This window comes from Meleagris gallopavo, chromosome 20 (genome assembly GCF_905368555.1).
Source record: "Meleagris gallopavo chromosome 20, MGAL_WU_HG_1.1, whole genome shotgun sequence".
NCBI lineage: Eukaryota > Metazoa > Chordata > Aves > Galliformes > Phasianidae > Meleagris > Meleagris gallopavo.
This window is the reverse complement of record NC_139423.1, coordinates 10,034,005-10,059,219: the sequence shown is the minus strand read 5'-3', so window position 1 is coordinate 10,059,219 and position 25,215 is coordinate 10,034,005. Positions and strand designations below refer to the sequence as shown.

At 49.5% G+C, this 25,215-nt stretch overlaps 1 protein-coding gene across 12 annotated transcripts in view; it reads left to right on the top strand.

Moving 5' to 3' along the window:
• The window catches only part of CACNA1G (calcium voltage-gated channel subunit alpha1 G), a 108,878-nt gene that overhangs the window by 76,430 nt on the left and 7,233 nt on the right, over positions 1-25,215 (top strand). For 4 of the 12 annotated variants that reach the window (XM_085239982.1, XM_085239979.1, XM_085239981.1 and 1 more), the window contains 11 exons: positions 315-507; positions 3,223-3,273; positions 8,625-8,776; positions 9,991-10,100; positions 10,933-11,066; positions 12,491-12,561; positions 12,833-12,911; positions 12,985-13,106; positions 13,991-14,335; positions 21,599-21,794; positions 24,140-24,309. In XM_085239982.1, coding sequence (XP_085096108.1) covers positions 315-507; positions 3,223-3,273; positions 8,625-8,776; positions 9,991-10,100; positions 10,933-11,066; positions 12,491-12,561; positions 12,833-12,911; positions 12,985-13,106; positions 13,991-14,335; positions 21,599-21,794; positions 24,140-24,309 — 1,623 coding nt within the window. Of the gene's footprint in view, positions 1-314; positions 529-3,222; positions 3,274-8,624; positions 8,777-9,990; positions 10,101-10,932; positions 11,067-12,490; positions 12,562-12,832; positions 12,912-12,984; positions 13,107-13,990; positions 14,336-16,340; positions 16,482-18,677; positions 18,813-21,598; positions 21,795-24,139; positions 24,310-25,215 lie in introns of all 12 variants that reach the window. The other 8 variants (XM_085239987.1, XM_085239986.1, XM_085239980.1 and 5 more) reach the window with 4 other exon arrangements.

Genomic DNA, 25,215 nt, shown 5'->3' with positions numbered 1-25,215 from the left:
GCTGAAGAGAGAAAGTTAGAATTTAGAGCATTTCGGGAGAACAGAATAGCTCACTGTGGGTCTGGGTTTTCAGTGAGGGCGACGATGGCTGCAGGGGATGCTGCCGGCAGATCAGACGTGGTTCTGAGCACACTTTGTGATTTGGGACTGCTCTGCTGAACCAGCCCAGAAAGCTGTGGTTGTCACAGGGGGCAGAGCGCACTGCCCTGCCGCAGAGGATCGCCCACCGTCCAGATTTCGGATGTAGCAGCTGTAACCATTTGCTCCTTTTTTTTTGAGGTTTCGTTGACATTTGCCTTCCATCCCCTTTGCAGCCAGTCATGAACTACAACCCGTGGATGCTCCTCTACTTTATCTCCTTCCTGCTCATCGTGGCCTTCTTCGTGCTCAACATGTTCGTGGGGGTCGTGGTGGAGAACTTCCACAAGTGTCGGCAGCACCAGGAGGAGGAAGAAGCCAAGAGGAGGGAGGAGAAGAGGCTTCGCCGGCTGGAGAAAAAGAGAAGGAGTAAGGAGAAACAGATGGCTGGTCGGTAGTCTTTCCACATCTTTCTGAGTCCTGCTTGACCTTCCACACAATCCCCTCTCCCTCCCCTCCCTGCCTCGCGTCTGGTGATCATTCTTCTCCTAAAAGCATGTCCAGCTATGAAATTTGCATGAAGGAAGTAGTGTGATTTTAGGCTGAGCAAGGAGACACGGAAGCCTTTTCAATCACTGCGTGATTTGCAATGACCTTCCCATTGGAGGTTATTTAAATTTAAAAAATAATGATAACCAGACCTGGAGCTTCTTGGATGGCAGAGCTCAGTGTTACACAAATAGTGACAACTACAAAGATCCGCAGTGCCGGATGGCACCGTCAATCTTCCAAGTCATGAGCATTGTTGCTGATAACTGGATTCACTATTTGGTTTATTACAGCCTTGTAATGCCACAGTGATGCCACCTGTCTCATTTATCAAGCAGGATTATTTTTTGGCATGGTAGCACCACTGCTATTCAAGAGTGTAATAAAATAATGGAGACATCTCGTTCTAGTAATGCTTAGAAACCCCTCAGAGAAACATATCAAAGCATTTGCTTGAGAAATACAGATTAGAAAACGAAAGAGGTGGAGGAGAGTAACTAAGGAGGCAAAATGGCAGTGATGCAAAATGAACTGAGCCCTGAGCTCTGTGTGCACACCTGCAGACCTTCTAGAGGAGGCTTTGAAAAGGAAAGGTGCTCAGCCTCCACTCTGTCAATAGTCTTCTATCTTTGTCTTTGGGTGTTGTGGTTTTTTTTATTTTGGTTCAAAAATTAAGGAATAAGTCAGCCAGGGTCAGGCCAAAGTCAGACGTACTCTTCTCACATGGTCTCCTCTGCCCAAAGGTTCTTCCTCACCCTTTGTGTCCACGGCCTCACTCCTCCCCCCAGTCTGTCTTTGCTTCTCTCTACGTCCCTTCTCACATCTCTATCTTTGACAGACTTCAGTACTGTTTAAGAGACTGTCTGATCAAACACTTGTTCTGAAAGCTGGTGATAAGAAGTCAGTTTTATTTTTTTTTTAATAATCTAGGAGCCATTTAATAGCTGTGGCAGGCCTAGTTGCTCAGCCACGTAGCACAATCGTGTCTCAGCCTCTCTCCATTCAGCACTCATGCAGCACTTTCCCTTGTCTTTAGGTCCCATTACCTTCCCAGGTTTTGTCACCAGTAGCATTATCACAGCAGCCTCTGGGCAGCAAGGTTTGCTTTATGCCAAGAGCCTGTCTCCCTTGATGCTCACTGGGAAGATGGAGGCTTCCCTTGGGAGCAACGAAGAATACTGAATGGGAATTACTGAGTGACAGCCTGATTGAACCCATGATTGAGCACCTGGAGAAGGGACACAGGCAGCCCTGGGAGCGCAGCTGAAAGCAACTCACCTGTGTGACCAGAAGGTTCCACCCCTCTCTGAGCCTCATTTAAGGGCTGGCTGCCACAAGGAAAGGGTCTCTACCTGGAGATCCCTCCTTTTGGAGCATTTAGTGATGCTTGGGATGGGTAAGCAAATTTTTCTTTCTTTAAGTGAGTTGTGACCATCAGCCTTTCTTGAGTTTTTTTTTTTAGCACCAGTTACCTGCAATCACCTTTCCCTGCAAACGCTTCAGACCGCTCTCAGCTGAGTGCAGTACAGGTGGAAGGAGCTGGTGCTGCCTGGGAGCCTCTTTCGGTCAGCACGATTTCCCAAACGCAATTTCGGGCTGATGGTGGAAAATGCTTTTAAACACCAAATAGAAAGATCCCTATTTAAAGTCACAGTTCTGGAAGGCAGACGTAGAAGGAAAATAGATGTTTAGTTACTACTTATGACCTTATTTATCATACTGGAGGAACCAGATGATGAGAAGATGCAAGTCTGGGCAGTTTCCTAGTGGGAAGGAATCACAAAACGTTCTTGGAGATACAGTTATTCGTTCAGTCCCATGAAATGTCTAATTAAAGAGGCAATAAGCAGCTGCTTTATTGAGGGTCAAATATTGCTGAGAATTCAATCGCCATAAAAACCTTTGAAGAGCGAAGTCTGAAGCCCTCCAAATCTCTTCAGAACAGTTTTGCCCATTCGCATTCAGCCAAACGTTGTCTTTAAACCTCGTCCAGCTTTGCCTTAGGAGCCCATAGATACCATTGCTTCATCCTGCATGGTGGGAGCTTGCAGGCGATGCCAAGTTAGGGACTGTACCAACAGCTGCATGGGGGCTCCTGGCAGGGCATTCTGAGCGTCCCCCAGCGCCCACACCCACCCACAGATGTCTGTTTTCCACGCAGCCAGATGTAGCCCATCTAACGGTTGTTTTTCTTCATAGACTTTTCAAACGCAGTTTCCCAGTCTGACATCTGCAAAGCAGAGAAGTGTGTGGGACCCCGGTTTGGTGAGGTGTAGGCAATGCAGTGGCTGCTGCCAGGCGCTGGCCCAGCAGGATGTGTGCCCTACCTCAGGTACCCACTCTGTCCTTCAGGACTGCCTCCTCCTCATCACCAAGCCAGGGCATTCTCGTGGGCTCCCACCACGGGAAAAGCACGAGAGCCCTTCGCTTTTCCCGATGAGCCCCAATACCTGAGCTGCCCTCCCCGAGATGCAAGGAGAGCATCCGCCAGGAGATACTGAATGGAGGCAATGCAGAGCCGTAGGAACCTGTGACGGGGAAGGGGAGTCTCGCTGCGCGTCCTGCCGGATGATTAATGCCGTTTCGTTCTTTTAGATCTAATGCTGGATGATGTGTTAATGGAGAGCACAGCCAGCGCGGTGCCAGGTACTGGGCAGCTGTGGCGTTGTGTCCCGTGAATGGCAGTGCTGTGTAACTAACTCTGGCCGCGCTGCTCGGAGGCATCCCACTAAACCTGTGTGTGGTGCAAGGCTCGGCGCTTCCCTCGTGGCACACGGCTCTCGTTCTGACTGCAGGTCTGCCGGCCTGGCTCAGGACTCACACTTGCCAATCCTTAATTTATCCAGCGGTCATCTTATGTTTTTCAGTCATCTTTTTTTTTCCTTTTTTTTTTTCTTCTGGCTTTCGTTGAAGCACTGTCAGACTTCTCGTAGCTTTTCTTTGTGTTTTTTCTTTTGTTTGTTTGTTTAGTTTTATTTCAGAGAGTAATGACTCAACTATGAAAGGGATCTTTGATTTGTTTACTCTGGCTTTCCAACCATGGACTGAGGGTGTGAGTGATTTGCAGGAGTGTCTCTCGAAGGCGGGCAGGGCCACATAGGGAGAGCGTTTCATACTTTCTCCACCCTTGTTCCACGCAGGGAAGCACAGTACTCAGCAGGATAAGATCCAAGATCTTCTCCATGCTGACCTCCAGCAGGGCTGGGAGAAGATGATCTTTAAGGTCCCTTCCAACCCAATTGCATGATGCTCTGATGCGGGGATTATCTGTAGTTCTACCGAACCTATGAGTTCCTCTCACTGATTGAGAGCTGCTCCATCCACAGGGCATCTCCTGGGTTAAAAAGAGTAAAGATGCTGCCTTGTGCCCTCTGCAGGACTCGGGCTGTGCACTGCCATAAGTCTGTCTCCTTTTATTGTCAGAAGAAGCTTTGATCAGCCAAGTGTTTTGTTTAATTTGTAGCTCACGAACATTAGGCTGAATAATTAAGGAGGCGCCAACATAGAAACAAATATAGCTATAATTTCTAACAAAAATAATATCTGGGGAAAACTGTGCCGTTGAAACTCTCGCTTGTGAAAAATCCATCCACCTGTCATTGCACAGAGCACAGATTGAGTAACAGCTGCAAGGTGAGGGCTGTTGGCTTCGGGCACGGAGGACAGCTGTGGGGGCAGAGGTTCGCACCTTTGTATTTCTGGGGCTGCGGTGGAAGTTACCACAACATGCTTTGATCGATCCCTTCCCACTGCCATTCCTGGTGCTTTTATTTCTGTGCCTTCGTTCTCGCCCTCCTTGCCAGGCTCTGTTCTTTGTGCAGTGCTGGCTGTCAGACCTCGCTCAGTGCTGGGGTCCCACTGTGTGTGGGGCTGCGTTTGTTGTTTGGTTGGTTGTGATGCCTCTTCTGCTCATGCACAGTTGCATTGAGCCTGGTTTATGTTATTTTATTTTCTTTTTAAGGCATTGAACTCGTTCCAGTCCCCTCCATTATCCATGCAGACTCGGGCTGTGCTTTGTGTTGCCTTGTGTTGCCTTTCCATTGGGTCTCATCTCAGAGAATGTGGGGCTGCCCAGCTGGTCCCCGTGGGGCGGTGCGGGGTGAGGGTTGGTCTTCCCATGGCTCAGGGGATGCCCACAGGTGTGAGCCTCAGACCCACACACATGGGTGGTTCCCGAGGGACTGCCTTCCTCTTGATGTGAAGATAAGACGGAGTGCTGTGTGCTGCTGCCTGGTGCTCACTGAGATATTACAGTTTTATAGTTTTCCTTTTATTTTTTCATCAGCCTGCGTTCTGTCACAACTGGAAACTTCACAGTGGAAATAATTTATTTTCTGTTTTGCTTTTTATTTCTCTTTTTTTTTTTTTTTTATAAATCCACTCAGTACAATAAAAGCCAAGTAAAATGCTCTGTTTAAATAGAAAAAGCAGAAAGTTCCTTCAGTGCAAACTACTTTCAAACCTAATAATATTCCTGATACAGTTTGTAAATCCAGCTGCGTCACAGGCTCATTGCTCACGGCTTGCTGCTGTCCTCCAGATATACCCAGACCTGCAAAGGAGTTAATTCCCTTATTAGAGAAGAAGGGAAAAGCCAGAGGAGACTGTAATGAAATTGTCCCACTCTCGTGAATTCCAATTTCCTGTGCCCACGCAGCTCTGGCTGCAAAGGCACTTTGGGGAAAGCAGCAATTTCTCTCTTGACAGGGCAATATTGGGAGGCAGCCCTGCGCCAGCGGTGACACCAGCTGTCCTGCAGCCAGTGAGGGACTGCAGTTATGGGGCTGTCATATCTGCCCAGTGCCCCCAGGGCTGTCCCCTGGGCCCTTCTGCATCCCATCTCCTGCAGTGGGGCGCTGCGGGGCTGGGTGTGCAGCAGGTTGATCAGTAGCATTGCCTTAGGCAGTGGGCTCGGGGGGAGCTGAGGACAGAGCACAGTGAGATGCTCGGATGTGCCAGGCAGGCTGCAGCATTCTGCTCCCAGCCGTTGGCAGGCATTGCCTGTGCTCCCCATCCATGGGGTGCTGCAGGGAGGAGCAGGGAAACCCTGCTTGGGAAACAACCTGAGTGGAAGACTTGTAACAATGAAGGCTGGTGCTGCTGTGCCAGGCATCGACCCAACTGCTGCAGCCCTACAGAGCCCGTCTCCAGGGTGGGGAGAAGCAGGTGGGCTCCCAGGACCACCGTCTCCCTCTGCCAGATCACCTTCCTACCTGGGCTAGGAGGAAACTGCTCGGTACCCGCAGCCTGAGCTGGTTGTATCCAGAGGAGCTGCATCTCCATCTGAGGCAGCTCCCTCGCCCCCGCTCCTGGCCTGCAGCCACGGTGAAGCAGCTTGATTTACATCCTGTTTACCAGCCTGATGTTTTGTAGTGGGCTTTTGCTGTATTTTCCCATTTTCTCACATTCTCATTCTGCCAATTCTTTCTTTTGTTCATTTGCTCTCCTCGTTTCTTTAACACCACGTGTGCCGGGAAGCCAGTTAACCTTTCAGCGATAACCGAGACTAACCCAGAGCTCTTGTTGTTCTTGACACAGTGTATTGTAACAGTACAGTAATGTGGTGTTGTGTTAGTTGTGAAGTTCACCACCTGGAGTTTAACAGATGTCTGTATTTCCCAAGATGTTGGTATTGTTTAGATCTTTATTGCAATAATTCCAAAGAACACTGTGCAGTAGGGGGCAGGGGCTTTGCACCTGGGTAATTACACACCAGTACCACCCGAGGGCTGTGCAGAAACGCACTGCTCCTATAGAAGTGGCACTAAGATGACAGCAGGAGCTCCCTGCCTCCCTAGGCACAGTGCTGTGTGTCGGGCAGCATGCTGTGGGTGCGTGGTTGGTTCATCACCAGGTGATTTCAGTACTGCACTGATTTGCATGGCCAGCATGCAGAGCACGGGGCGATGAGCGCTGGTCTGATTTATAAACAGGGTTGACAAATCCCCTCCTCGCAAAGTTAATGGTGAAGGACAAAGTGTTTACCAACAGCGGTTTTCTAAGGCGGCACCCGGAGATGTTTGGCTATGGAAACCCTGAGGATGTGCTGGGAAAGGCAAGGCGGAGCCTTGGTGCTGCAGGGAGGGGGGAGGTAGACGAGCAATTAGCAACCCTGCTTATAAGGTCACGCAGCAGCTCATCCAGGTGCAGATCCCTGCACAGGGGATGTTTTACAGCCTCTCTCTAAATCCTCTCTCTGTTCTAATGGTGTCGGTGCTATTCTGTAGGATTTGGAATTACCTGTCAATCAAAGCTGAAAAAAACATGAATTCCAGTGCGATTATTCATAAGTAAATCCACTGCAAGAAAAGGCAGAAACACTGACATTTTTCTTTTTGAATGTGAATTATACATAAATGTAGAGCAGTGATCCAATTACGATGGTGTTTCTTACTGAGATGATAAGTTGGTTCATAAAAATAGGTCCTGTTCCTGACTTAATTGTATTCAAACATTTTAGTTAATTTGCTACTCATAACTTAGCATAATGTGATCGAGATATCTTGACTTTATGGAGATTTATGCAGATTCCAAGATATCTGACATAGGCTTATGAGTGAGTCAGCAGCTGCTGGTCTGCTTCTTTGTAAGCACTCAATAGATTCAACGCGGGAATTCGTCCTGCAGGCCTTTCCATCAGTGCCGTGCTTTAGCACTCCAGCACAGATCACCTAAAGCACCTAAGCGTTGCAGGTCAGAAAGTGAATGTTGACGTTGCCTTTAATGTGACTGCACTGAGGCCAAACTGTGGACATTCCAAACCCCTACAGAATAAAACCTCTCACTGGTTTGTCTCTCTGGTGCCCGGGCTGTAGGGGAAAAGCCTGTCTCTATGGAAAAACCAAAGCAACTCTGATTTTCAGGATCCTGTTGTGAAGCAGGGAATGCACAAAGCCATTCAGCCTATGGCTTTGATTGCAATGCCTCTGACCATTGACAAAGCGAATTCTATTTCCAGGCAAAACTTAATCTTCAAAAATTAGTCTTCCCCGAGGGCAGCTGAAGCCCAGCCTTCACAGCTCCGTTCTGCCCAACTTTCTGCTCGGAGCAATGCATCAAGCTGTACATTTGCAGAAAATATCAAGCCGTGTAATTCTTACAGCTCAACAATTTTCATAACCAGTTGATCATCTAATTAGTAGAGTAATATTACACTCTGACATATTCAAGACAGTCCTTTCCACTTCAATCTGCATTATAATGCCTCCTTGAAAATGGTACTGAATTATATACTCAGCCTTGGCATTTCCTCATTAGAGATTAGGTGAGTAAATGAGTTTATCTCTGGGAACATTTGGGGTCTAAAGAGCACGTGTCATTCTGAGGCAGCCTGACCCGGGAATGAGTTGTACAGCGAAATCTGTGCTCTGGTAATCTTGTATAAATGGAGAATCGTTATTTTCTAATGGCTGAGGCTGACTGATCAGTTTCCCGTGGTATTTTTATGGACCGTTCTTCACTGCTCTGACAGCCCAAGTGTTGAATTTTGTTCTCTCCGCGGTTTATTGCAAAGAACATAATAGGACCAAATTACTTCTCTTGCAAAGCCCACCGCTAACTGAATGCCCTTTACTTCTAAGCCATTGGTACTAAAATCTGTCCCCAGCATCTGACTGCTAATTGGGCTTTTGGATGCTTTGGGGACTTTCTAAGCTCAGCAGCAACCAAAATTGTCGGCTTAATTTAAACTTAATTGAAATTTCCCAATGGTGAAAACACTCCTCAGCACAATGATCCCAGCTCACCTCATCCCTGATGCCGTAAGGCTGAGTATAGCGCATGTCCCGCTCAAGGTGTTTAATGGATGTAAGGTGACAGGAGCCCTGCTGTGTATTAAAGGTGGTAACGTGGCAGCAGAGGGGGAGGGAGGGAAGGAGACGACAGCATGTTGCTGCGATCAGTCTAGAATTTGTCGGTGTGGGAGGTGAGGGTGCCTTGACTGCACGGAGGCACAGAGCAGTGACTTGCCGTGCCTCTCGGCTCTCCTCCCGCTGCAGAAGCACAGTGCAAGCCCTACTATTCGGATTACTCCCGCTTCCGCTTCCTGATCCACCAGATGTGCACCAGCCATTACCTGGATTTGTTCATCACGGGCGTCATCGGCCTCAACGTGATCACCATGGCTATGGAGCACTACCAGCAGCCGAAGGTCAGTGTGCTGGGGCTGGTGGACACGATTAAGGACGCTTCTGCTGTTTGGTCTGGGGCCCTGTTCACCGTGGCCGTCCCTTGGCACTGCTGAAGGTACCCATCCCATCCCTGCCTTCGGGCCGTACCCATCGGTACCTGGAGCCTGTTGCAGCTCTGCCCTCTGGTTAGGTGCGAGGTGTCTGCTCTGACCGTTGGGGTGGGAGAGCATTTGTGCCGTTAGCTACAAAGGATCATTATTAAAACCCTCCGTTTGACTGAATGTTCGCACCAAAAAAAAAGGAGAAAAAGGGGAAAACAGGTTGCATTTGTGAAATCTTTCTGCTTCGCAAAGTTTCTCCCGAAGTCCCATAGGGCTTAATTTTCACAGGCACTGGGTTCTATGCTGGTCCTTAAAATACATCTTAATGTATTAGTGTGCTCAGTTCTGGGTTTGGGTCATATTCTGGAAATAAAAACAGCCTGTCCTGGGCCATCAAGCCTCTTGTGCGTAACAGTGAGATGGAAATAGGTGCCTTTGCCATATAACTTGTACTTATTTTTATTAGCTACTTTCAGAAAGAATAAATACAGCGCACAATAGGAGGAAATATTCTCTAAAACTACACATGGTTTGAATACTTAATGTTAAAAAAAAAAAGACATTAAATAAGGGGAAAAGTATCCTCCAGCCTATCATAAAGGAGCCAAAAAGTGGAAAGGCACAAGCCCAGGTTATTTCTTGTGTTTGGGTCACCTTCAAACAGCCCGGCCAGCTCCTGTGTGATTCAGTCAGTTGGTGATGAGGAATGCTTTTGGCTGCAGAACCTGCACTGGAATCTCGTGAGGGCGTTGCATCTCGCCGCCGCCGCTCAGCAGCCGTGATTTCTCTTGTATTATAACAGTGCTGGGCAGGCTTTTGTTTTTAATTTTCTTTAGGAAAATAACATTTTGTCTCTAATCCTCTGGTATGCAGCATCTGCGTAATGACCCTGAGGTTGGTGTGCTGTGGGATGACAGCACAGAGGGCTGAACCATGGCCATAGGACCACTCTGGTCTGCTTGCAGATGATGGGAATGGGTTGATGGTTGGAGCAGATGATCTTAATGGGACATCTGTCATCCTGCTGAGCCTATTGTCCTGTTAGGGACTCAGTAGCTCTGCTGGAACACGGTGAAGGCAGGCCTGCTGGCACAGAGCTGGCGCCCAACTTCTGCGCTCTGTCCACACCACAGATTCTCGACGAAGCCCTGAAGATTTGCAACTACATCTTCACCGTTATCTTTGTCCTGGAGTCTGTTTCCAAGCTCATTGCCTTCGGGTTCCGTCGCTTCTTCCAGGACAGGTAACGCAGGCTGCAGCATGGCTGCCTGGGGGCTGCGGGATGCAGCTGCCCAAGGTTGGGATTTTAGAGCCCAGTGACCCTCCTGGTGTTAGCAGTGTAACACGAGGGAATGCTTCTTGGTGTGGTGGGTTGGAACTGGGCTGGGGTGGGGGCTGGAGAGAGGAGTGTGCATGAGGAGAAGGGTGATGTGCATCTGTGTGGTGGGCAGACAAACGGACAGCAAGGCAGTGCTGGGCAGCAGATCTCCTCCTGACACCAGCAGTGTGCCTGCAGAACCAGGAGGGCTGGGTGAATGAGAACGGATTGTCCTGAGAGAGAAAATCTGCTCCTGAGCAGAAGCGGAGGAGGAAAAGGACCTTTTTTCATGCAGATGCTGAGCAGCCTGCAGAATGGCATCTTTCTCAAATTTCCCCTCTCATAAACCCTCAGGGCTTGTTTTACGCCCAGAGCAGGTCTTGCTACTAGGGCTGACTGCAGGGTGGGTCCAGCTCCTCCCAGGCAAGCCACAGCGAGCCCCTGTGTGCTGGGTCTGCCAGGGGCCGTCAGCAGTTCCAGCATCGCCCCTCAGTTCCCCAGCCTCTGGGTGCAGAACTGCTTTGTTTCTCACTCCCTTCAGCCAAGAGCATCATTGGCCATTGGCTGATTTTATAACAAGCTGTGTTAATTATAATGATTTCATAACGTAACTGCTTTTGTATAATACCCTCAGAAAAATGCTGCAGATTCATTTGAGTGTGAGAACCATTGAAATGCCTGGAATTCGTGTCAAACAAGCTGCCTCCTGTTGCCAGCTTCTTAGTAGATGTTAAACTTCATTTTGTGTTGTCTCCAGATGGAACCAATTAGATCTGGCAATTGTGCTGCTGTCTATCATGGGTATCACTTTGGAAGAGATTGAGGTGAATGCTTCGCTACCAATTAACCCCACTATTATCCGAATCATGAGGGTTCTCAGGATTGCTCGAGGTGAGACAAATTAAGCAGAATCTGCTTGTGTTGAGGTGCAGGGTCCCCTCCAGGAGAGAGTTAAGTGTTGGGAAACAGTGCTGGGGCACATCCTCATCACAATGTGCATAGCTCTGGCATTGGCAATTTGTAAACAAATAAAAGAACAATGGAGGAAAATACTTGCGAGGAGCCAAAGAGCTGAGCCAATTGACCATGTGTTTCTATCTTAAGAGAACTTGAAGGCTGAGAGCTTAGAACTAAAAGACAAATAGCTGTGGTTGTAACTCCCAGAGATGTACCTGGGAAACGATGCCAGTCAAATGAAAGTCATCTCTAACAGGGATTGCAGAACGTGAGCCCGAGTGCATTGGCTTTGAAAGACAAACATCTAATAAATTTAATTTCCCATGAGACTTTACATCTCTGCACACTGTGACAAAACATGCCTTGTCACCATGCATCCATCTGTCCCTCCGCACTGCAACAACATGTACTGGGCTGGGAACGCAGCTCCTTTAGGGCCAGAGCTTTCCCAGCAGAACCTCATGGGTCCAAATGACAGAGTTGCAAAATGTGAGTGCTCAGGCTCTTAATAAAGAGAGGCCGGGCTCTCCTGAAGGGCAGTGTTGTGCTCTGAGGCGTAATTGCTGTGATTGCAACCCTCTTCTAAGCGAAGAGGGAACTGGGGAAGAAATGAGATGCTGCTGTGTCTCAAGGGGTGGGGGGAAAAAGTGTTTTTCCTGTGCATTGGACCCCTTTCAGAATTAAAAATACATACACTTTCTAACTGGGTATGCAACATCCTGGAAGAGATGTGATTCACTGAGGTTCTGATTTACACATTTGCAAGTGGGCAGCCTATGGAAATGGGAAAGTGGCCCCAGAGCTGGGAAGCAGCTGCTCACAGCGCAGGGGAAGAAAGAGAGGGGGAAAAGGAGGGATGCAGTGGTGGGGGGAATGATGCTCTCTGTCATCTCTTTTTTGGATTTAAACCCACTGGGAACAAACCTGGTGTGCACAGTGCTGTGAGAGGCACCAAAGGGCACCGCTCCTCCTGGCCAGTAGCTTTAAAGCAGAGTTGGAAGGGAAGTTGCCTTTTCCTCTTAACCTCATTATTTGGCTCACTTGCCAGAGCCAACATTATGGCCCTGTGCTCCCGCTGGGTGCCAGAGTGCCATCCCAATGAGAAGGGAGAGGAAGGCGGGCAGAACGGCGGTGCTTCCCCAGCTGTCAGGATGGGTGATGCTGCAGGGCACAGGATTTCAGCAGTATCCAAGCAACCAGGAGCACTGTCAAAGGGCAGGAGCTGTAGTGGCTAGCAGAGAACACTTGCCATCATTTCACATCTCTCTTCCTACAACCCACTGCTCCTGTGAGAGGGATGGGGTTTGCTGCTCCGTACCAATGCTGCTGTTACCGTATCGTGCCTGTGTTTTCTGCAGTGCTGAAGCTGCTGAAGATGGCTGTAGGGATGAGGGCTCTGCTGGACACCGTGATGCAAGCGCTGCCCCAGGTAACCCCTGCCTCAGCACCGCCTCCTCCGGCCCACGGCTGTGTTTGTTGCGGAGGAATGCTAATCATTTTATCTCTGCTGTCATTAGATAATCACATTTCCCTTCCGAAGCACAGTCTGAGATACAGTCCTCACATTGAGGTCATTTTCCCCCTGAAGCAATTTAAGTTTTGGATTAAAGAATACAGCAAGAAACAGGTCTGGAACAAAAAAATCAATGAATGTTCTTTTTTTGTGTTTTTTTTCCCCCCGTTTCTTTTTCTCTTTCCAGGTGGGGAATCTGGGTCTTCTCTTCATGTTGTTGTTTTTCATATTTGCAGCTCTTGGAGTGGAGCTCTTTGGCGACCTGGGTGAGTGCTGCCCTGCCCCGTGCCGGGTGGGCGCTGGGTGAGCAGGGTCTCATTGCTGTGCTTCGTCCTGCAGAGTGTGATGACACACACCCCTGCGAGGGGCTGGGCCGACATGCCACCTTCCGCAACTTCGGGATGGCCTTCCTCACCCTGTTCCGCGTCTCCACTGGGGACAACTGGAACGGGATAATGAAGGTGAGGGGCCCACAAAACGTAGAATCACAGAATCATTTGGGTTGGAAGAGCTCTCCATGGCCATCCACCCCACCACCCCCACTGACCACATCCCTCAGTGCCACATCTCCGTGGTGCTCAGCACCCCCAGGGCACACCCCCACTTCTGTGCAGCTGTGCCACTGCATCGTTGCTACCTGGGAGAAGAAATTGGTCCTGATGCCCAACCTGAGCCCCCGGCACAATGTGAGGCCACTGCCTCTTATCCTGCCAAATGACTGGTGGTGTTGGTCCGTGTGCCACAGGTAGCTGCTCCACGCTTGCCCTGTGCCCTCCTGCCCAGCACTACGAGGCCTGGAGGTGGGCCAATGCTGCAGCCTTCTGCACGCTCCATGTATTCCTTTTTCTAGAGAGAACCACATAAAAATAGAGGGAAAAAATAAAGGGACGCCTCTCCGAAGTTACATGAGTTCATTTCAGTTAGGCCTGTTAGTTTAGTTTTGTGTTTCCTTAAAAGCCCACAGTTACTATTGTTAGTGTTACTTTGTTGTGGCTTCGTGTGTGTTGTTTTTTTTTAATTTGATTTATTTATTTATTTACTTTCTGAGAAAACTCCTACTTCTGGGAGTGAACCTCTCCTTGTGGACAACCATAAAGCCACGCCATTGTGAAAGCTGCCTCGTGCACACGGTGCCAGCTGGTCGCAGTGCATCGTCCCCCTGTGAATATGGGGAATGGTGTCTGCAGGGCAGCTGGATGGCAGTGCACCCTGCTGTGCCTGGGAGCTGTGCACCACGCGGTTGTGTTTGGTCTTTAGGGTTGCAGAATGGGCTTTGTGAATCGAGGCACTGGAACTGTGCTGGAGAGAGCCCTCACGGCCCTCTGTCTTCTCCTCCTGTTCTCAGGACACCCTGCGAGACTGCGACCAGGAGTCCACCTGCTACAACACCGTCATCTCGCCCATCTACTTCGTCTCCTTCGTGCTGACGGCCCAGTTTGTCCTGGTGAATGTGGTGATAGCCGTGCTCATGAAGCACCTGGAGGAGAGCAACAAGGAGGCTAAGGAGGAGGCAGAGCTCGAGGCAGAACTGGAGATGGAGATGAAGACCATCAGCCCTGGCCAGCACAGCCCCTCGGACATCTTCACGTGGATGGGCGGCGTTGGTGGCGAGAGGCCCGAGAGCCCCCGTGGATGCCCCCATCCCCTGCAAATCAAGGTGGATTCTCAGCTCTCGTTATTTTACCCTATGGTGAGAAGCTTGGCTGGAGGGTGCGGAGGGGCTGCATGGTGTTTCTGCTGGGGGAAGATGTGCACGAGGGGTAGTGAAGGAGCGGGTGTGCCATGCACCGGGGTTTGCGTCCCTCACTGCTGTGTGGGGCATCCCAGGAGGAAGCATGGGGCAGGGCTGCAGCCCACCACGGTGCACAGAGCTTTGCAGTTTGTTCTGGAGATGTGCCTGAGCTGCCCCGTTCGGAGCTAAACTCCAAATTAGCTCTAATGCAGAGTCTGGGTTCGGCCCTTTGTGAGAGCAAAATTATGAGCATAATAAGTTTGCTTTTCTAATGCCGGCCACGAACCGCAACATAAAAGGGGAATAGAACTTGGCTAGTCTTTGCTTAAGTATTAAATTTGTTTTATAGAATCTCAATTGAAAAGCCACCCCCATGATTGAGCTCATGAAAAAACGCTGTTAACAGTGGGATAATCCAGGGCTCAGCAGAGCTGGAGGCAGTGGGCAGCAGAGCAGGCTCCGAGCACTGCGTCTGCATGGAGCTCAGTGTGAGGGATGGGGAGGTGAGGTCATGGCCCAGACGTGTCCCCTGGGAAGGAGCGGTGCTGGAATTATGCAAGAACATTGCTCCAGCCTTTTTTTTAGTCTTAGCTGATGGCGAATCGGGTTAAACCCTACACAGAGCTCATTAGCTTTTATTACATCATGATTTCACAACAGCGTATCTTGACTTCTGTCTGGGTGGACTAATGAGTATTTTAATGCATGAAAAATTCATTTATGATCTTTAGTCCAAGAGTGAGAAGAGTAAATCTCTGCTTAAGCTTTGTTTCAGTTTCTAAGCTACCGGCAGTTTCTGGTTCCATTAGGAGCCACTGCTGTCAGAGATGGAGTCCAGAGCTGCTCCTTGGCACATGAGAAAGGAGTTCAGGGCAACATAGGGAAATCCAGATTCATTATATTCTCTAGGAAGAAATAACATGCCCCAACTGCTGCTGTGCGCGTTGAGCAGAGTGCTGGCAAACCATCCTCAGCTCTCTTGCTGTGCAGCAGTCCTTGTATTGGCAGAAAGGGAAGCTGCAGCACAGCAGGAGAACTCGCTGAGGGTGCTGTCAGCCATTAAAGCTGTCCTTCTGAGTGTGGCTTATTCTGGTCAACATCTCTGGAGCATCTCTCTTGCTCTTTCAACCAAACAGAGCCTTTGTAAACCTCTGGGAGATTTCACTCCAATTATTTATTGTGCCAGCCAAACTCTTCAGGACAAATCTGATGCCTGAGCACGGCAGCAGAGGAATGCAATTCCCAGGACGTGACCCTGCAAGGACTGTGGTCAGCATGCTCTTTTGCTTGCCTCGTCCCTGGGATTTTTGCACCGTGTGCTGACTGTAACGACGGTCCTCATTCCGCTATGCACGCCAGGCATTCATACATGGGAAGTTCAGTCCTCAGATCGCTGCCACACTGCCCGTGGAAGCTGGGTCTGTGCACACCCTGTGCATGCTCCTGCTGTCTGTGCTGAGGCAGAAGGTGGCCAGGACTGTGGGAGGCCTCAGCTCACGTGGGCAGGTGTGTGGTGTGTGGCTGTGCCGGGCGTCAGCAGTTTTTGTGGGCAGGATGCTCAGTACCTCCTCAAGTCGGGTTATTTTAATCTGCGTAAGTGAGGCGTTAAACGTGAGGTTCTCTTTGCTCAAAATGTGCTCTTGGGGCACACAGACCTCAGAGCAGGAGAGCAGAACCCTGCAGCTCCCATCCCAGCTCTGCACCGCCCGCGGGTCGGAGAAAGCTGTCGCTGCTCACTGTGATATTACTGCACTGTTCTCTCTGCCGCACATTGCCCGTCCTGTTGTTTGTTACTGCTATTCTCCATTAATGTTTGTCTTTTTTCTTCTTTCCCTTCTATCCTGTTTTATTTTTTTTCTCTCCCTTTTACTCGTTTGGGTTTTCCACACTGTCCTTTTTTCTCTCTGTCTCCGTCCCTCTCTTTGCTCGGCCCTTCCCTTCTGCATGCACACACCCCTCCTAGGAAAGGCACTTGTTTGATACCATATCCCTGCTGATCCAGGAGTCTCTGGAAGGAGAGCTGAAGCTGATGGACAACCTGTCAGGCTCTGTGTGCCATCACTATGCCCTCCCTGCTCCTGAATATTACAACTCTGAGAACCAGGTTAATATTCCTCTTTCTGCAAAGTCTCCATCCAAACTCGATTTCACAGAGACCTTTAATAGAGAGTCAGAGTTCTTTGCTTTGTGTAATGCAGTCACAGGGGTTTTGAAGGATTGTTCTGTGGGAGTTAAGGTAATATCTGATTTTATGAAGCTGTATATACTGATGCGAGAGGAGAATCACAAGCTTTGAGTTTCTGTCTTCAGTGCAGAGAGAAGCTTTTCATTGTATGTACTGCTCACGAGTGTTGTAAGGAGAATGCAGCATCCTCCGGTGGGGTTCTTGTGTTGGCTTCTTGCTCCCACCTGGAGCTGAGAGGACAGTGAGAGCTGATCCTGAGGAGGGGGGGATCAGGAAGTGATCTCTGCATTTCACTCCTACTGACACGACTGGAAAATCCAGTTTTGAATGCTTTTCCTAAAGAGGTTTCTTGCAAGTGGGTCAGCGTGAATGAGATCCTCATCTCTGATCTGCGCTGAGCTCAGAGGCAAGGCAGCCCCTAATGATGTCCTCAGGCAGCAGTGTGCTCCAGCACTCTCTCAAATAGGGGCTGTAGTACTCATTTAAAATTAGTTCATTTACTTAGAATAAAAACCCTTCTTTTCCAAGCACACTATTCTCCTGAGCAAATATTTCCCCTAGCTCACAGCAGCAGCCATAACAACAAATCAGACATGCCTTTTTCTGCATTTGGAATTGAGCAAATTCCTTATTTCTCCATTTCTTTCTGGCTCAAATAGCAGAATTTTCCTTGCTAAATCACCGTGCTTATTTACGAGCTCCTGACGCTCGAAATTATCCACCTTGGGGGTTCATTAGGGAACGAGTGTTGGTAAGGAGCAGTGCTGCTGCAGGTCGGTGCGGAGCGGAGCTGCGCCCCTCGGAGCTGCGCTGGTTGGGTGAGGCTGGCAGGGAGGGCAGCGCGCTGCTCATAGAGCTGCTTGGGAAGCTGCTGTCACAACTGCGCTCGCAGGAAGTGCTGCTGCAGCAAAAACAGGTTTCTGTTTGACGTTTTTATGTAATGAAAAAATATAGCGCTCTGCTTTGCAATGACTTTTCCTTTGAACGTTTAAGCTTGATTTGTATTTCTTTTTTTTTTTTTTCTTGCTGCAATTAACAAACCTATAAATCATTTGGATATTTCCAACCAAATGTTTTGACTGCCTCAAACCCAATTTTGGGAGAGGGGAGCCTGTTTTGTTTACCTTTTGGCTTTTCTGCTCACAACATTTGTCATGTTCTCAGGGCAGTTGGGAACACAGAGCGGCACTGAAAGCAGTGTGATGTGCACAGCTCCCTCCTGCCAACCCCAGTGCCCACTGCCATCCCCATTTGGGATCACCATCCCCGTGCTGCTGCTGTCCCAGTGCTGCCTCTTTGATCAGGAGGAACTGCAAAGCATCTCTCATGCATTGCCCATGGGCATCCCACGGAGCTGTGGGGAGAGGCCTATTGCAGCCACTCACAGTTCGCTTATCACCAGCTTTATTTCAGCCCACCGATGTCAATTTCTTGGAGCGAGGGAATCCAGCCCTGGGATAACTCAAGAGCAGCCAATCTGGGCCTCTATGCTTTCTGCTGGAAAGCACGGTGCTGTTGAAAGACTTTTCAAATATAGAGGGTAGGGGAAAACAATGCTCAGGGAGAGCTGGGAAACAAAGGGAATTAGCTGGGATGCCTATGACAGTGTGCGGGTGTCCGAGCTGCAGGCGACCCATGATGTCCCATGGCAGGAGGCACAGGGGCTGCAAACGGACCCAGCACAGGGATGTTCTCTCCCCAGAGCACAGCAAGGGCACCCCCTGCACCCCCCTCAGGACACTGCATGGAGGGCAGGGGGTGGCACAGCCTCTTGAGCCCGACCTCATGGGGAGGACAGATGGCACCCATAGGAAGGTAATGTTGCTTTTGCCACTTCACTTAGGCAGGAGGACTCCACGCAATGCTAGCAGTAGTGTATGCCTTTAAATTCCCTCACAACTCGATAAGCATTTAAGTATAAATGTTCCACTTTTCTTGTCATTTCTTTGTTATATTCCGTTTCTTTAATGTTCTGTCCCTGGTAACAATGTGTATGATGTAGCTGCTCCCACCACAGGGATATTGCTTTAGTGTCTAGAAGTGTTTAGATTATGATACTTTTTTCTCTGAAGATTTGTGTCCTGGTTTCTTATGCTTAATCATCTCTCCCTTCAGATCCCTCTAGCTGAGATGGAGGCTCTGTCTCTGACGTCAGATATTCTCTCTGAAAAGTCCTGGTCCTTAGCTCTGACGGATGACTCTTTTCCTGATGACACTAACACACTCTTACTTAATGCTCTGGAAAGCAATGTGCACACACTGGTCGCTGTACGTTCTGATGTTTGCAGGGTTTGAAATACTGCGTTCTCCTACACCTGCCTAATGGCATTCATAGTCCCAGCACGTGTCCCAGTAGCACCAGCCTTCCCCCGGGCAGGACACTGTCCTTAATACCATTAGGATGTGGGCTATTACCACTCTTTGGCCACAAAGTTGGCTCCTAGTGAGGAACAACCATTTTTCTTTATTTTTTTTCCCTTGGCGTCATATGTAAAACAATGTGTTTTCTGCAAGTAAAACAAATAGTCAAAAAAAGTGCATTGGAAAGCGTCAAGGTTGAAATTTCCTCTCCATCTGAAACCAATCAGTGATGCTGTGTGGAGGAGACACCCATGAGCTGATGATGCCCGTGTCCTCTGCAGAGGGATGGGCTCCAGCCCGTGGCTGTGTGAGAGGTCCTCATCTCAGCCAACACCAGAATGCCTGATTGCAGCCACTTTGTTTCACAGGTACCAGATGGGGATCTCTCTGAGATGCTGCTGCTTTGGTGATAGCATCATCTCACTGAGAAAAGGAGAAAGCTGGGATCGCTCTGTGCCTTTCTGAATGAAATAACCAGTATTTTGAACCCTGCCTTAACCATCTCCTCTTTGAAACATGAGACATTTTTAGCTGTGTAGCAGTCCAGTGCTTTTTTCTGCTGTACAACAACTCCTCTTCCAACATTTTTGGGCCATTCTTGTTTTCCTTGTTGTTGTTCATGTAGCTGCCGTTGGATGTTTGTGTCGTTGATAATTTCTCTGCCATTCTAGCTGGTTGTCATCCTAATTAGTACTTCTTTGGGAAACACCTCTAAAACCGTGACGATATTTCCCATCATGCTTCATGGCATCACGTGCAAAAGACTTTGTAAATTGCGCAGCCTAGAGGTGCCTGTCCTCAACAGAAGGGGAGAAAAGGGCAGACTGAGCTTCTGTCAGTGCCAGCACAGCGTCCTGCTCGAAGCACCTGCCCAAAATCCTGCAAACTTCTGTCAAAATGCTTTTGTTTTTTCGGTGTTTTTACACTTCCCTTCAGCACAGCTTTAGCTGAAAAACACCTCGGACAGAATGTTTTGTTTGACTCCAAATAGATTTGGCTAGGGATTTTTTTTTTTTTCTTCTTCTTTTTGGTTCACAGAAGCTCCAGATTTGCCTTCCAGCCAAACCAAAACAACACATCTGTCAAAACTGCCAGGGAACAAAGAGTCACGCGCTACCCGGAGCTGCGCTCACAGGGTCGTTTTTCAACCATTCCCAGTGGTTGTGGTGCAGCTGAGCTGTGAGGTTGGCCCCAGGAGGAGCAGAGGAGGCAGGCAGTCACTCTGTGCTGTGGGATTCTGCCCACGGCCCCATATAGGTTGTCTTTGGACAGGAGCTTGAATCCAAATTCCCCAGTTCAAACCCAAACAGTCTTGAATTGGACGCCTCAGCTTGCAGGCCATCTTTTTTGCTTTAAGCAAAGTGATACAAAAGATAAATACTGCTCTTATGGGGAGGGCAGCAGGAGGAGCAGAGAGGGCTCACAGCCATCAGCTGCAGCAGCTCAGGGCTGTACTCTGTCCAGGTTGGTTCCCCATGGGATGCACTGCACAGCTTCCTCAGGGCTGAACGTGAAGCTGCACAGTGATGCAGATCTCTGTCCATCAACAACTTTTCGAGTGCTCTTTCTTTATTTTTCTTCTTTTCTTCTTCTCTCCTTTTTTTCCTTTTTTTTTTTTTTTTGGAAAATCCATTTAATCTTGTTATATGTTCTTGTGCAAATGAAATGGTGCAGTGAAATTTCATTTTTATGACTAGACGAAGAAAATGGGAAAAAGTGATCTTAGAATGTTGTTTTCGGATAAACTTCCAATGCACGGAGTGAAAGATTTGTCAGAAAATCAGGTCTGAGTTTTTCCAGAAGTGCTTGGCAATGTACTGTATTAACTGCAGTGTCACATCTGATTTCTGTGGTTTTCAAAGGAAACCTTTTAAGGATGAGATAATTGTTCTGTTAGGACTACACAGGGCAGCTGGCTTAGCTTCCATTTTTTCCTTACTGTCACACATGAGAATGGATGGAGATGTGTTTCCCTATGAAATCACACCCAAATTGTAGCCCATTCGATATTGCATCTGGTGCTGCCTACTCCAAGAGATTCTTTGACTGTAAAAACTCTGCAGTCAACACATACACAATAACCTCTGCTTCTATTAGATCCCTTCTAATTTGAGGATGGCTTTAATCCCAAAGCAGTAGGTTTACATTTCCCTTTCAATAAAATGGGTTTAGTTATTCAGTGTGTGAGAAGACAACTGATAGGATGGTGCTGGCAGCCAGAGTAGAGGATGTTCTCTGCAAACTGTTTCTGGTGGGGTTTTGCTTTGCTGATTTTTTTTTTTTTGCTAGGAGAGGAAACTGCTCACCTTTGTGAAAGCCTGACTTGCTGATGAGGGCACACAGAGGCAGCCTTACTGTTATTGCAGAAGATCAAAGTTGTGCAAAGCATGTGACTGCTGCTGGCCTTGAGGCATGATGCCTTCTTCACACCCCCGAAATAGTCATGGTTGACTCCTGCAGTGTCGCTTCCTCTGTTTCTGTGGTCCATTCCGTGTGACAGTTTACCGACGGTGCGAAGGAGGGGTTTAGCTTCCCAGTAGCTCCATTTGTGCCACCCGTACATCCCGGCCATGTGCATGCCCATCGTGCCATGGTTGCAATGGCTGTCGCTCGCGTCTCTGGGCGCTGCTCTGACGCCGCGGCCTTCCCGCTCCCTCACTGCCTCTCTCCCGTAGGCCGAGCTGCGCTGCAGGGACGCCGCGCTGACGCTGTCCCCCTGCCAGGACCTGCTGAGCGTCAGGAAGCCGTCGGTGGGCCGCACGCACTCCTTGCCCAACGACAGCTACATGTTCCACACGGCCCAGCCGCGCTGCCGGCCCAGCACCGCCTCCCTGCGCGATGGCAGCCCGGCGCAGCACAAAGCGCACTCAGGTATGGCTGTGCCTCCTCTGGCCGTGTGCGGCTTTCCACCGCGGCGGGATGGGGTTTTCCGAGCTTGGAGGCACCGAACTGGGCTCTGTTTCCATGTCTGTGTGTCCAGAGCTGTGGAGTGGCCCTGCAGAGCTCACGGAGAGCTGTAGGATGGCTGAGCTTGTTGGCCACCGCCCGAGCTCCATCTGCCTCCTTTGGGCAGGAGTTCCTGCAGGGCGGTACGTCCGTGTGCTTGTTTGCAGCAGTGCCTATTGCAGCAGGCTCTGAAAGCTCTGTGCGGGAGCGTCTGTGAAAGAAGGGAAAATGGTGTCTCTCAGTGCCTGTAAAACAAATTCAAACATGCAGAACAGAGAGAGATCTCGGCGTGAGATCGGTGGCGGGTGGAGGTGTGTAGGATCATCCTTGTCGGGGTGTGGGGTTGGGATGCACGCCTCAGAAACAAGCTGAGGTGTTCTCAGGGGCAGCATGCTGCAGGCACCGAGGGCTCTGTGTGCACCTGCAGCTGCCTCTCATCGCCGCACCTCCAGCTGTGGGGCTGCCCCCGGTGCAGCACGGCTGCCTCCTGCGCTCAGCTTTGCTCCTGGCAGGCCGTTGTTCCACGCGCTTGTCACAGATAAGACAGAGAAGTTTTTACAAGCAGTGTCATTGGAAAGCCTGAAAGCAGAACATCATTTCAGCCCTGTTTGGAATGCTGGGAGATTTGAGCAGATTAGAAATAAGATGTTGAAATTTGCATAGTAATAAGAACTTGGATGAATAGCGGCTGTTGAACAGAAAGAAAGCAGAAAGAAAATGTGGATGCGATGGAGGAAGCTGAATCTGGAGTTGTGAGGAATCACTGCCACAACACACAGTTCTCAAGGTCAAGGGCTGTCCTCTGAGGAATCTGTCTGTACATAATGCAAAAGTTGAAGCTGAAATCCTGGCCAAATCCCACTGAAAGCAAGAGCGGAGCTCCTGTACCTTTGGTGGAGCCGGCACGTATGGCTCTCTGTGACAGCCAAGAGATTACATACACAAAATCCTGGCCATACAGAAAATCCTGTTTGCCGAAGAAAGAGTTCCCAGTGCTGCACTACTGACCCTTAATTTGGACATGTTCATCCTGTCTAGAGCAAGAAATATGTCAAGAACAAAAAGTGGGTAATTTCTGGGTCCGGTTTCAAGGCAGCACTTCTCAGTTCCACCAGGCTCCCTGCTCGGCCCCGGCTTGCTGGGATAGGCAATGCTCCCCGCTGCACCCATCCGAAAAAACGGCACCATCAACACACAGAAATGTTTTGGAAAGGTAAAGCTGACATCTGTCTTATTCACAACTCTGCCGAGCAGTCAAAGCTTCTGCATTTTTCTCCTGCTGGTGAAATTCCAGTTGCCTGGATGGGGCCAAAGTGCTCAGAGTTGGGTACGGTGCCCAAATCTTGGCATGTGTGTCTCGTCCTGTTCCCCCTGCAATGTCACCGCTGCTGGGACCGGGCAGGTCACCCCACCTGTTCACAGTCTGTAATATTGTAAAGTGCTGTGAAGACAGCAAAAGGTGCCATTCGCCTCTAATAAATCACCACAACCGAGCCACAATATTTCAAGCTGAGAAAGGTTTTGTTGTCAGAAACACTGGCACTCGCAGGAGGTATTTGTTTGAATACTCCTTCGTAATGGGGCTGTTGTTCTGGGAAAGATTCCAGGACAAATGAGATTCTCTGGGATTTGGTCCAGGTTAAATGAATTGTTTTGAAAAATGTTGAGGCTGTGGGGGGGAGCTTGCAGAGCTTCAGACCTTTCAGAAGAAGCAGCCAGCAACCACCAAGGGTCAGAAAGAGGCCGCAGAATGCCCGTTTCCTTCTCCAGGGCTGCGCTGCAAAGCCAGCCTTGGTTGCTGCTAGGTCAGTTTGCTGCCATGTGAGTCCCAGCATCTGTGTGGTGTTGGGATCACTGCAGGCGATCTCTGCATGCGCTCAGGTTTGGGGACATCCTTTCCAGAACCTCTCGGGGCACATCCCTGCAGGGCTGAGATGTGTGGGTGCCTGCAGAGTCGTTGGCCCTAGCAGGGATGTGGACATTGCCATTCCAGATGAACTTCTAGTTCATCATCTTCTGTTCTTTACAGGAGCTGGTCCCAGCTGGATCAGGGGAAAACGCCAAGAAAAATGAAATAATAGACTATTTTGGAATAATTTATTAGTAGGTGGGAGTTTTTTCCAACCACGGAGAACTGCTTGTTGAGTTCAGCGCTCCTGCTGTGCCTGTCTGCTCCAAAGTGCAAAAGGGTTTCCTCTGACAGGACCCTGAGACAGGGCAGCAGTCACAGAGGGACACGTCACATTCCTCTCTCTTCTTCCTCCTGCAAGGTTCAAAGGCATCGGTGCAGTCGCAGCCAGCAGACACCAGCTCTCTCCTGCAAATTCCAAAAGACCATTTCCACCACGTGAGAGCTCACGATCCATTGGTCAGGGAGGGAAAACCCCCGGTGGCCGCCCCCATGCACTCCCCTTCTGCAGAGAGGCTGCTCCGCAGGCAGGTAAGCAGAACCACGGCCACCAACTTGCTCGGGTTTCATATTGCTGTGTTTCCAGGTTACCCAGACTTTAAATTCAAGGAGGGTTTCACAGAGAAACCTCTGGAGAACTGTAATTCTCCTGCAGAAATAACAAAAAGGTTGATGGGTTTTAATGTGAAAGCCATCCAGGAGCCTCCAAAAGATGTGAGCACTGTGTAGCATCTCCTCTGGCAACGTGCCTGAAGGTTCCCCGCAATGTTTGCACTTCATTTCTTTGGGTCTCTTCATAACCGCAGCAAACGCTCCCCAGGGCCTTGTTGGGGTTAAGGAACTAATTCTTAACTGCTGCGATGTTCTCAGTGCTTGGAAGGACACGGTGACTGCAGGCTCCATCCTGGGCCACCCTTCCTCTCTCTCCTCTCAATTCTTGAAAGGGGGAAATGCCGCGGATAGCGTCCTAATCAGGTTGTTCTCAAGCGGGGAAGCACGACAGTTATTCAATATGAGTGATCAAGCTTCACTTTACTGTTGCACACACAGGGTTTATACGTGTTTCCAATACACGTGTTCACTTACTATTGGAGCACAAGGTGGGTGGCTAGCTGGGCTGCCTAGCTTCAACCAATGCTCAGCCACTGCCGCTGAGCTCATCCGCTTATCAGCCCCCCACATGTCCACAGAGCACAGCTGCAGATGTGGGCCTGCTGTTTACGGCCTGCTGCTTACATGCTGCCCCAAGGATGTTGTGCCTCCTATCTTAACTCCTAATGCATTCTCATGGGAATGCACCCTGCGCTGCCGCACTAGTTATGCTCGTACACAGCCTCATGTCCGCCCTGCTCTCGCAGCCATTCCCCGACAGGGAAACTGCTTACAGGCACCTCGCTGCGTGCAAAGCCACCATGGAAAGCACATTGTATTTACAGC